The sequence below is a fragment of the Neodiprion lecontei genome, chromosome 2 (genome assembly GCF_021901455.1).
Source record: "Neodiprion lecontei isolate iyNeoLeco1 chromosome 2, iyNeoLeco1.1, whole genome shotgun sequence".
Taxonomy (NCBI): Eukaryota; Metazoa; Arthropoda; class Insecta; order Hymenoptera; family Diprionidae; genus Neodiprion; species Neodiprion lecontei.
Window position 1 is genome coordinate 42758664 of NC_060261.1, and position 11771 is coordinate 42770434.

General features: G+C 38.9%; 1 protein-coding gene and 1 long non-coding RNA gene across 3 annotated transcripts; one reads left to right on the forward strand and one right to left on the reverse strand.

Annotated features, from left to right (window-relative positions):
• Positions 1 to 175: 175 nt before the first annotated feature.
• Positions 176 to 4371, reverse strand: LOC107223430 (ATP-dependent RNA helicase DDX42). 2 transcript variants are annotated; one of them, XM_015663108.2, is made up of 10 exons: positions 4204 to 4371; positions 3770 to 3993; positions 3396 to 3668; positions 2735 to 3275; positions 2414 to 2642; positions 2042 to 2316; positions 1800 to 1950; positions 1280 to 1620; positions 1085 to 1213; positions 176 to 1004 (listed from the first exon to the last, which is right to left on the reverse strand). In XM_015663108.2, exons 2-10 carry the CDS (start codon positions 3982 to 3984, stop codon positions 798 to 800), a joined length of 2361 nt encoding a protein of 786 aa, XP_015518594.2. In that variant the 5' UTR covers positions 3985 to 3993; positions 4204 to 4371; the 3' UTR covers positions 176 to 797. The 2 variants fall into 2 exon arrangements, with proteins under 2 accessions (XP_015518594.2, XP_046586055.1); XM_046730099.1 differs by lacking the exon at positions 4204 to 4371 and having other exon boundaries at positions 3396 to 3658; positions 3770 to 3910.
• A 1412-nt stretch (positions 4372 to 5783) lies between these two features.
• LOC124292691 lies at positions 5784 to 8685 on the forward strand. The gene is made up of 3 exons (XR_006902549.1): positions 5784 to 5977; positions 6221 to 6330; positions 7337 to 8685. It is a non-coding gene; the product is annotated as an uncharacterized LOC124292691 (long non-coding RNA).
• The last annotated feature ends 3086 nt before the right edge of the window (positions 8686 to 11771 follow it).

Below are 11771 nucleotides of genomic sequence, written 5' to 3' on the forward strand. Positions count from 1 at the left end.
TTTTTATAATTTTTTGCGAGGAGTTAACCGCTGATGACCTTATTCTTTCTATACATTGCCACAAAAGTTCACAGGAGATGTTGAGATAAAGATTAGAACAAGTATAGTTAGACAGTTGTTGCTCCGTAATTGGACAGTAGTTGACTCCTCGGTTAGACATTTTTTTTTTTTATGATTGCAGTTTTATATTAAAAATAGAGATAAATCTAAACGACTCATTATTGTATCGGAAATAATATGATGTACTAGATAACTAGTAATCTGCGATTAGCACTATATGTTACAATACAAGCAGTATAAATTTGACCATTGAGAAGTACATCTTGCCTAATTCTATTGTTTCTCTGGCAAATACATAAATATTGCGGATCACAGCGGAGCCCTAAATCATCTTATAGCGGATCGCATTTGTATCTTGAGTGTAAATTGATCATGCTAGGAGTTTTGGGTGAATGCGAAACAAGCTAAAAGACCATTTACTGGATGCTGTGAACCCTTTCCTATAAATCTGATCGTTGTTGGAAATAGAAAATTATGTAACTCGTGCAGAGGACAAACTAATGTAAAAGATGTATGATCGTTGAATCAACTTTATCTTTCGTATATCAATAAATATGATTAAACAGGAACCTAAGGATCAAATTGGCACACGACTCGCACAGAATTGGTAAAATGAGGATTTATTTTCATTATAATAATATAAAACAAAACAGGCTTTGCAGTCGGTGTATTTGCGATGATAGAATAATCGTAGATTTGGGCTCACTGATATGGCTTGGCAGCAATTTTAATCCGACTCACTCCCATCGACTCTTTCTGACCCTCCGCCTCTCTCCCGTTGCCGCAGAGTTAGAATTCTGATATTCCTGGCCCTCCGACTGCTCGCTGAGACCGGCGGCTGACGTAGGAGGTGAAGAAGAGGGTAGCATTGGCGGAGGCGGGGGCATCACGACAGATGCTGGCTGAATCGTTTGCTCCCACGTGTGATCCGAAGACGCACGGAACTATAACAAAAAACAAACAAATAATTAAATAATTTTCGAACGGTTCGGCAGGTGGCAGCGATTACAATATAAGATCATACCTGAGTGTTGTACTGGCTTTTGAAGGCAGCTTTCATCGCCGAGAGTCGATCGCTTCCCGGTCCATGTCTCTCCAATTTTTTGACTACTTCGCTGATGTCCTTCGATGCCGGATTCGAGGATCCGCCACTCTGTAGAATTGAAGATGAATTAACGGTGTACAAACGTGTACTTACAATTACGTGTTTGCAACAAACCTGTCCACTGTTTGTTCCATCGGACACTCGACCTCTGAACCCGAGTCCTGCACCACCGACGTTCAAGCTTTTGCCTTTTCCACCTTTAAATCTCGATTTTCGGAACCAGGCACTTTGCAAGGCCAGATCGAGCAGACCTTTCGGTACATCTTGATTCGCTCCCTCTAAATTTCTCACTAAATGACCAGCGAATTCTTTATCTTTGTCAGTGACCAGAGTGAACGCTGTTCCCTTTTCTCCTGCTCGACCTGTCCTTCCTATCCTGTGTGTGTGCGTGTCTATGTCGCGCGCCACATCGTAATTCAGTACCGTTTTTATGTGAGGGATATCCAAGCCACGAGCTGAAGTTAAGAGTATTGCGATAAATATACCATATAGAAAAACTTCAGACCACACGTCTGCTTTGTTCTCATAAAAGGTATCTCGACGTAAAAAATCAGGGGGAATTGCAAAATCAGTTGAGAGATTTCTTTGAATAGTAAATTTCAATATCGTTATTTCTGTCACAGATGTAGCTTACCTGCGACATCGGTAGCGACAAGTATACTTATTTCTTGTTTCTTGAAAGCAGTGATAACTTTGTTTCGTTCGATCTGGTCCATATCACCGTGCAACAGGAGAACATCGAATTCCTTCAATTTTAGATTGTTCGAGACCTCCTCAGCGTTTAGCTAAGATCAAAAATTGAAAAACGCTCAAAGATCGTAGCCTGTGTTTATTTGCCGTAACTGATTCTCGTTGGTTTATTATAATATTCCGCACCTTTTTAGTTACAAATATGAGTAGACTACCAGCGCTGAGAAATTCAACAATGTTATGCAGTAGCCAAGACCATTTGGCAGCAGGATTACTGTTGAACATGACAACGTGTTGCGTCACGTCTGTGTTAGCTTCTCCTACATCTCCTTGAACAATCCTTATAGGATCCGTGAGCACGTCACGCGCCAGTTTTTCAACCCTCTTCTTAAAAGTCGCACTGAACAGTAGCGTTTGTCTGTCTGGTCTGACATGGTTGCAAATCGACCTTACCTGTGGTTCTGAACATTGTATGTGATAAAAATGAGTTTGTTTGTACAGAACAGTAATGACTTTTGATGTTTCAATGTAAAGGATATCGCCTGGCTGCTCACTCACCAAAACCCATGTCAAACATTCTGTCAGCTTCGTCAAGCACGAGAAACGAAACTCTGGCCAAATTGGTAGCCTTCATCTTGACCAAATCGATCATTCGACCAGGAGTAGCAACGACTATTTCCGCACCTCCTTCCAAGGCTTTGCTTTGCTCCCATTTACTGCCACCTCCGTAGCAACAGCATACTTGTATGTTATATACCTTGCCAAATTTCTTAGCCTCTTGGTATATCTGCAAGAAGATAATTTTCCAGGTAATTATTAAAGTTTATAATTTGTCATTTTCTACAACTGACGGTAAATTATCGTTGCTACAAATTTTACCTGCTGTGATAATTCTCTGGTTGGCGCTAATATCAGACCGATTGGCCCATCGCCTGGCTTTAGTTCTTGCTGATCCATAATGTGCACCAACATCGGCCAAATAAACGCCGCTGTTTTTCCACTACCAGTTTTAGCAATTCCTATCAAATCCCGGCCACTCAGAGCAGCAGGTATTGCTTGTGCCTGAATGGGAGTCGGCTGAGTATACTCGTTTTTTCTAATCGACTTTATCAAAGCATCGTCGAATCCGAAATGTGCAAAGCTGGTGACTGGATTGGGCGCAGAAGGACCGGTCACTTTGATTCCCAAGGTCTGCCGTAAGTCCTCGACTTGCTGCTTGTTTAAATTTGCAATCTCCTCGTGTACATTATAGAAATTCTTTTCAAATGGTTCGTAGTTTATTTCACTGTGATCAATCGGAGGCAAGGGATCAATGTCCTTCTTTTTTGGTGGTGGTATTGGGTTCCCATCTTCGTCATACTCAATCTCCTGATCCGAGTCATCTTGCTGAAGCCCTGCTGTAGGGTTTTCTTCCATATATCTGAAAAACGAAATGCAGTCATTTTTATCACACCACTTTGAACTTTCTTGTGATTGTTTACAATATGGAATTTTTAGCGAATGGAAGACGTCGTATGCTTTTTTATAAATAAAATATTACTTGTAGTAACTCTCCTCGTCGTCTTCATCATCGATGTCAGTTCTGATTCCCTTGGATTTGTCTTCCATTCTCATCTCTTCAGCCAGCTCAGCTTCGAATGTATTCTTTTTAACTTCAGCGTCGATTCCAGCCATAAACGCGTCGAGTGGATCCTCGTCACTGTCACTTTCCTGTTTTCGATTGTCTTTCTTCATAAGTTCGTAGGTCGGAGAACCCGGCGCAGGGATATATTCCAATGAGGAAGTCGGCGCATCGTCATCATCCTCAAAATATCTGATTATGTAAATTGATTTTATAATCGACTTACTTTTTAAACTAAATCCTATCTGGGAAACTTCAATAATAATAGTAACTACCAACTGAACAACACTTACTCTTCCTCAGTTTTGCTTCGCTTTTTAGGTATCCCCCAGTTTGCAGATAGAGCGTTCTCGGTTATAGAATTCATTGTATGATAGCCTTGTTTGCTGAGAGTTGAGTTGTTCGGGGGTGGCGGAATGTTGACGCCGCTTCTCTTGGTTCCAGCCATCTGAAATCCAGCGAAGCCAAAGCCCTTTGGCTTGTTACCACCTCCCCGGTGGTAACTCATTTTTCAGTGCTATCATAAAATCGTTGTAAATACAAAGTCAACTTCAACTTGGTGTACGGTAAATATTTCAGGAAAGGATACCAAATAGCAAAACTGTATACTCAGCCCGGTTAGGTTAAGTACAAGGTTTACTCTACGAATGAAGCAAGAATGTAATTTCCCGCTATTCGACTAAGGGTGCCCATATAATTAATTGAAATTCTGTGGTACTTTACTCACATTAATCTGGCGATATTCGAATAAAATTACGATCACTGTTACATTTAACAATGGTAAGGTGGTCGATGGCACCGGACACTGGACGACCGAATTAACCTCTTTGCGAACGAGTGAATCTCGATGAATCTACAGACCGCCTGCAGCAGCACTGGTATAGAATAAAAATGTCCGAAATCACGCTACGAGCAGATAACAAAGTTCTCTTTCTCTCTTTCTAATAACGCATGCGCAATACGCCATCGCAGCTGACTATATTTAGACTTGGGGGCAATAGCAGTTTCACGTATTATCAACCAAATAACTAACCACATCGGTAAATGAAGTTCTTCATAACCAACAACTATCTATATTTTACAAAGGCGAGAAAATACGTAGATAAAAATGGGAAAGTAAAAACTGCACGCGAGTATGCGTACATGTATAAGTACGACTTGAAATAGCGATTGAAATGAAACTGTAGTAAGCGCGAGGTAATACTTTGATTTGAATCGTTACATCGCTACTTTGTCGGAACACGTAGTTATAATCTGTTATTCCGCATCGAAGGAAATTGAAATGAATATAGTTACACTTTGCACTGTAGTACATAACAAGAAGATAACCCGAGAATTTCTTTGCACGGATTTATAAAAGTTTGACTATTGCATTAAACGTATCGCCTGCCTCTTTTGGAAAGCAATCCTTGGGGATCACCCTTACCATATAAAAAGATCTTTTTTGGAATATTTAGTGTTACAAGTACGCGTGATAGAATTTTATTATTGTTAATTGAAAAGTGTGTCAACCCAAAAAGTACAGATACGTGGCTTTGGAATTTGGTATAGATGTCAAGAATAAGTAAACGATTGGTTGCAAAATCATCCGAAAACTTGGAGTCTTCTGTACCCCATGATCCATTGCTTATCTTTAAGAAAAATTATCAACGTTAGATATTACCACTGATATGTGGGAAACGTGTTTTTGTTTGCGGAATTATACGAAAAATATGAAAAACATCGAAAGCCTGCACTCTAAATATTACCCAAACCTCGATTCCAACTGATGCAATTTAAAATTCGAAAAATCTCCAAAGACTCCAGGAGTTTAGATGTGTAAATTCGTGATCTTGGAAACGGGTGAAGCAACACAGTTAACAGCAAATCGATCGTGTTATTCAACTCGATGCAATCAGTTTCAGAATTTTAGAATTTTTTTTCCCTTGACGTCATCGATCTATATAGACGAAAATCAGTTAGCCGAATTCCTCAGTCTGGTAACAACCGCGCAGTAGAGAGGACGTATGAGAATCGCGCTCCGCAGATTTCGAGTTCCGGGTTCTCTACCTCCTGGATCCTGCGCTCCGGGTCCGCTTCCTGATGCAACGCGAGTTCCAGGACAAGCGCTCCGTGGTCCCTGCGCTCCAGGTCCACTACCTGGTGAAACTCGACTTCCAGGACAACCGCTCCGTAGTTTCTGCGCTCAAGGTCCATTACCTGGTGAAACTCGACTTCAGGAACAAGCGCTCCGTACTTCCTGCGCTCCAGGTCCGCTACCTGGTGAAACTCGACTTCCAAGACAAGCGCTCCGTGGTTCTAGTGGTCCAGGTCCTTGACCTGGTAACGTTCGACCTTCAGGACTAATTTTCCGTAGATTTGGCTGTTGAGATCCTCCACCTGATGTTACTCGACTTCAGGACTAATTTTCCGTAGTTCTATCTGTCCAGGTCCTCCACCTGATGGATCTTGACATCCAGGAGAAGCGCTCCGTAGTTCTGGCTGTCCCGGTCCTTGACCTGGTAACGTTCGACCTTCAGGACTAATTTTCCGTAATTCTGGTTAAACCTGTCATGTTCACAATAAATTATTTCAATTCATTTTTCGTGCAAGCCCAAATTCATTAGCTATCAATGCGCTAGTAAAATTCCAATAATTTTTCATAATTTTCTCATAAACTTCTGGGTAAAATGTGACCTTAAAAAAATTACATTAATCCTTACACAATATTTTTGATGAGATCTAATACTTGTAATATTTATTAGTATTCGAGGTATAACCCGAGGTGGTCAGCGGTGGTCGTTGGTGGTGGTTGGAGGTAGTCGAGCTGGACGAGGAGAACAAGGTGGACAAGGAGGATGAGGATTTGTGCTCGGTGAGTTTAACATTTTTATAATATTTGATGAAGAAGGATCAGTATCAGGAGTAGGAATAGGAGTAGGATCAGAAGGAGGAGTAGGAGTAAGATCAGGAATAGAATCAGGAGTAGGAGTAGGAGTATGAGTAGGATCAGAAGTGGGATCGGGAGTAGAAGTAGGAGTAGGAATAGGATCAGGAGTAGGATTAGCAGTAGGATCAGGAGTAGGAGTAGGAGTAGGATCAGAGAAAGATGTAGAAATAGGAGTAGAAGTAGGAGTAGAAGTAGGAGAAGTAGTAGGAATAGGACTCGGAGTAGGAATAGGAGTAGAAGTAGTAACAGTAGGAGTAGTAGATCAGGAGTAGAAGTAGGAGTAGGAATAGGGTCAGGAGTAGGATTAGCAGTAGGATCAGGAGTAGGACTAGGAGTAGGATCAGAGAAAGATGTAGAAATAGGAGTAGAAGTAGAAGTAGAAGTAGGAGTAGTAGTAGGAATAGGACTCGGAGTAGGAATAGGAGTAGAAGTAGTAACAGTAGGAGTAGTAGTAGGATCAGGGGTAGAAGTAGGAGTAGGAATAGGATCAGAAGTAGGAGTAGAAGTAGACGCTAGAGGGGCAGCCTAGACAGAAATCGTACCTAAGTTAATTTTCAGGGTATTCCTCAAGGTGCGACGTCTTCAGAGGTACCGGCACGACTTGATCGGGCGTCTCGACGTCCGACGTTTCCCACTCTCCTTAGGGTTACCCCTTCCCTCCCTGTCGCGAGGCCTCCGTTACACGCGATTCTGGGTATTTTATGCTCCGTGCGTAGGCGTATGTTGATTTCGAGGCCAGTTCGGACGAGTAGAAAAAATCCAGAAAAATACAGTTTGGACGTGTAAATCGTATTAGTGTGCACGATCGTATATATAGGTATGTACGTGCGTGCGTGTGTGCGGGAAGGGGGCACTTGTATGATCAACAATTTTTACTGATAATTCGAAATTTGTTTTGAATAGAAAGCACTAATTTTAGATCTTGTTTCAGGTAACTCTGCACATACCTTCGATCTGTTCGCTATATTGGTACACGACGAGTGAACCTCGTTTCGTGGGCTCCATCCGATTGGACTCAGCAACACGAATTCGTCGCCTAATTCTCGAAAGTGCAATAACAAAAATTAAACGTGAAATAGTTGTAGCTATTATGAGAAAGGATAAGTTAGGTTAAGGATCTCTGGATAGGTGCACTCTGGTTTAATGACATGAAACTGCATATTGAAGCGTTCGCTGAAACTGTACTTATGACTAACTCCTTGAATGCGGGAGGATTACAATACAAGGAGTCGTTTGGACAGCATTGCAGCGCTGCGACATTCTTGAATAACGAACGAAGTACATCGGATAACCATCGGAAATACAACTTGTTTAAATTCTTCCTGATACCTGCTTCCACAACTGACACATAATTCATATCTATTCTAATGCTCGATACAAAGCATTGATTCTGCAAGCTATTGAATCGTGTTATATGAGATTAGATAAGTCGGAACGCATGATGGATGATCAAAAATGATAACACAAAATAATATGCACGTGAAAAAACACACAGGCCTCACTAGCATACAGTGAGAATATGTACGTCCGACTCCTTAGCTGTGGGTCCTACGATGTTCTGGATGCCGTGATTTTGACGATTCTGAATGATGTTGGAATCAATTCTTGAATGCATTATTTCGACGCAATTTTGCGAAAGGAATCGTTTGGGCGCGGTCCAAGTACGCTGCGCCCAAGAAATTCAGAATTGCAGCCGAAAGCATCCGATTCCTACCGAGTTTTCAGATGGATGGGAAAGGAAAATTATGAATTCACAGTGACAAAGTTTTTGTTTCAGTTCAGTTACAGTTTATTCAATGTGCCTTAAATCTAATACAAGTGTTCGCGTGACAGTGTACGGTACTTCAACAGGTTGCCTAATAGTAGTTATTATAAAGTTGAAGACACAGAGAATATGAGGAAAGAGAAGTACAATATAAGTTGCTTTGAGCAGAATGCGTGAATGGTTATATGGGTGTGAGGTATATGTTGTAAAGTTCAAGTTCTGAGCTATACACGTGTGCAATGTACATACCTCTAAAGAATACGATACGAATAATATTGGTATATAATAATTTTACTACTGCATGTAACCTGTACTAAAATCAATAAATTAATAAATTTCCCTGTATCCTTTATGCCTTTTTTCTGCTGTTGTTTCTACGGTATTTCTAGTGTATTTTCGGCGTTGCTGGGTGTACAATTGATTGGAACACGGACATACAAATGAATTGCGAAGCAAACGATTTTTTGCTAAAACAGTGACCCCTTTGCATTTTTTGCGAAAATTTTCGCGATTTCCAAAAGTGCTGGAATAGATTCTTTCTTGCACTATTCCGACGTAATTTTGCCAGAGAAATCGATTGGGCGCAGTCTCGATACGCTGCGAGCAGCGGATCAAAAGTTACAGCCGAAAAACCAGAAGTTGTGTTTTCGACATTTTTCAGCAGGTGCTTTTTCCTTCGTAACTTCTTCCCTGTTGATCCCACGCTCTTTTCGCTGCGTTTTCTGAGTTCCTGGGGGTCCAATTAGTCAGGAAATAGTCATACAAGTCGAATCTGAGACCACAAATTTTTGGCTCCAAAAATGAAGAAAAAAGTAAGGCTAACCCCTTTGCATTTTTGGCGAAAATTTTCGCGATTTTGAAAAGTGCTGGAAAGAAATCTTTGATGCACTATTCCGACGCGATTTTGCGAGAGAAATCGATTGGGCGCAGTCTCGGTACGCTGCGAGCAGCGGATCAAAAGTTACAGCCGAAAAACCAGAAGCTGTGTTTTCGACATTTTTCAGCAGGTGCTTTTTCCTTCGTAACTTCTTCCCTGTTGATCCCACGCTCTTTTCGCTGCGTTTTCTGAGTTCCTGGGGGTCCAATTAGTCAGGAAATAGTCATACAAGTCGAATCTGAGACCACAAATTTTTGGCTCCAAAAATGAAGAAAAAAGTAAGGCTAACCCCTTTGCATTTTTGGCGAAAATTTTCGCGATTTTGAAAAGTGCTGGAATAAATTCTTTCGTGCACTATTCCGACGTAATTTTGCGAGAGGAATCGATAAAGCGCAGTCCCGATACGCTTCGAGCAACGAATCAAATCTAAATTCCAAGAATTCTTTTTGTTTTTTGGGTGAACTTTTTTATCCGCTCAATGCAACGACTGTAGATGACGTTTGGGCTCTGGACAAGTTGCAGAAATGAGTTTTATGTATCTTTTCCACCAACCGCGAATTTAGGAATCATATTCGGTAATTCAAAAATGCTACACCATTTTAGTTTCATTTCTCTTTATCACTTTAACCGTAAAGGACGTTTCAATTTTCAAATACGCTATTTAGTACAAATTTCTGATCGTATGTAGGAGACCAGAGAAGTATTGCAATTTAAACTTTTTGTTTTCACCTGAACACAATCCATTTCACGTTTCCTAGATTCTCAGGTCGAATCAATTAATAACTAAGCCATTATCACTCCCATTCGCTATTTAGTACATAACTTTTTTTACGATGAAGTGTGTTTCCTGATTCAAATATCGCCCTGAAAGGGTAAAATGATCTTTACTGAGTTACACATGTATACTTGGACAGTTAGAAAGCTGGAGTTGGACATGATAGGCGCGAAAGACATGAGTATTGCCATGTTTCGCTCGAGAATTTGCCCTTAGAGCCAAAGAAACGAAAACAAAATAAATGAGTGCAAAAATAATATTATACCATTTTACGGAGATAAAACAAGAACATTTTTATACAATGACGTAGTAATTCGTATTTTATTTCTTCTCTTACAGTACTTGTGTATCATTACAATAGTAGGAATAAAGTTTGGATTATCGCACTTAAGAGACAATAATAATAATAATAATAATAATAATAATAAACAAAAACCGTTTGATTGTAAATGGATCAAATAATGAATTACTCTTACGTTTAACATTGTATTTTTCTCCACACATAAAAAAGTGTTACAAATCTTAATCTTGTTACGCTCGGATAGCCTCTATGTTTATTCTTAAGTGTAGACCTCTTGTTGAACAAAAAAAAAAAGAAGAGAAAAGAAAAATTGCATAAATTGTAATCGATTTTTAATGTCATCACAGAGAATCAAAACAGTCGACAGTATTTTGTACATACAAGTCAGGTATGTAGTTAATTCTTTAATTTCACCTGTGTTTGATACTCTGTATTTCCTAATGTCGATATATGTAATGTGTGTCGAAGGTTTAGTATGACACGTTTGCTACGAGTAGGCCAAAATTGCAACAGTACGCTTTTAATAAATGCAGGAACTACAGAATAATTATTTCTATAAATTATATTATTTATTAAATTTTTTAAATATATATTATATGCAAATATATTTTCGTATCTAAAATAATTCGTAAACGAAAACCGGTTTCATAGATCTCAAATGGAATTGTACTTGTTTCAAAGAATTGATAATATGTGTATAAAATTCCTCGGATTGCCGAAATTCGGATCGTTCAATACTTGGATTAAATATTTCGGTGCGAATTGACGAACAGTTACAACAAATTTTATCAACAAACGCTATATAATAGGCTACGATGTATTTAGATTTTAGAATTCAACAATCTTAAATTTAATTATTATTGTTATCTTTATTCGAATTACAATTATATCAATTAACTCGCTCATGTTGACGGTAATTAGTGAAAAAAAAAACAACAATTAAGATAAATAAAAATCATACGGGATTCTAAATTGAGTGCAATCGTTAATTCATTTATTCAAGAGAATATTGAATTGATCCCATTTACTATTACGACAGTCTTAGCAAGGTTCAAATCATTTTCATAATTCTATTATTATGCCTGTTATTACTCTTACTTTCTAAAATCCAAACGTAGTGTCACATTTCATATCTCTATTTTTTATAATTTTCATCTTCTTCCCAATACGTAGTTCCATTGAATCACGTTCGCTGATCTAATATACCTTCAAAATTGAGCCGCTTTACAGAGTTTGGCAAGAAATACATATACCTATATAGTTATATATAGGTATATATATGTATATATTTTGTATGTATTTTTACGCATTTTTCTTCCTTTGTTTATTAAAGATACAACATTACTGACTAGGACTATTTTCTTATCACACTAAAAAATAATGTACTTTTTTTTTTCTCCCACTCATCAAATCAATTTATGTACCAGTATTTCCAATTAAACTAATTAATTACTAATCTACTTTGAATTGTCCTATACGCTACTTTCAATAAATATTACAAATATTTACATTATGGCCGATGTTCACTCGATCCTCTTATCGTTTACGTCTTCGTATCAACGAATTTGCACACACACGTGATGTAAATCTTTTAGTGTTTCCATTAATGATAACAGAAAAGTGTTTTTTGTCTTTTTTGCAAGTGAAA

Excerpts from the sequence above, each read along its gene's own strand:
- LOC107223430 (XM_015663108.2), bottom strand. The coding sequence starts at position 3,984 with ATGAGTTACCACCGGGGAGGTGGTAACAAGCCAAAGGGCTTTGGCTTC. Across the intron at positions 1,214-1,279 it reads ATGGAACAAACAGTGGACAG|AGTGGCGGATCCTCGAATCC; the intron begins GTTTGTTGCAAA and ends TCAATTCTACAG. Across the intron at positions 1,005-1,084 it reads AAAGCCAGTACAACACTCAG|TTCCGTGCGTCTTCGGATCA; the intron begins GTATGATCTTAT and ends TTTTTGTTATAG.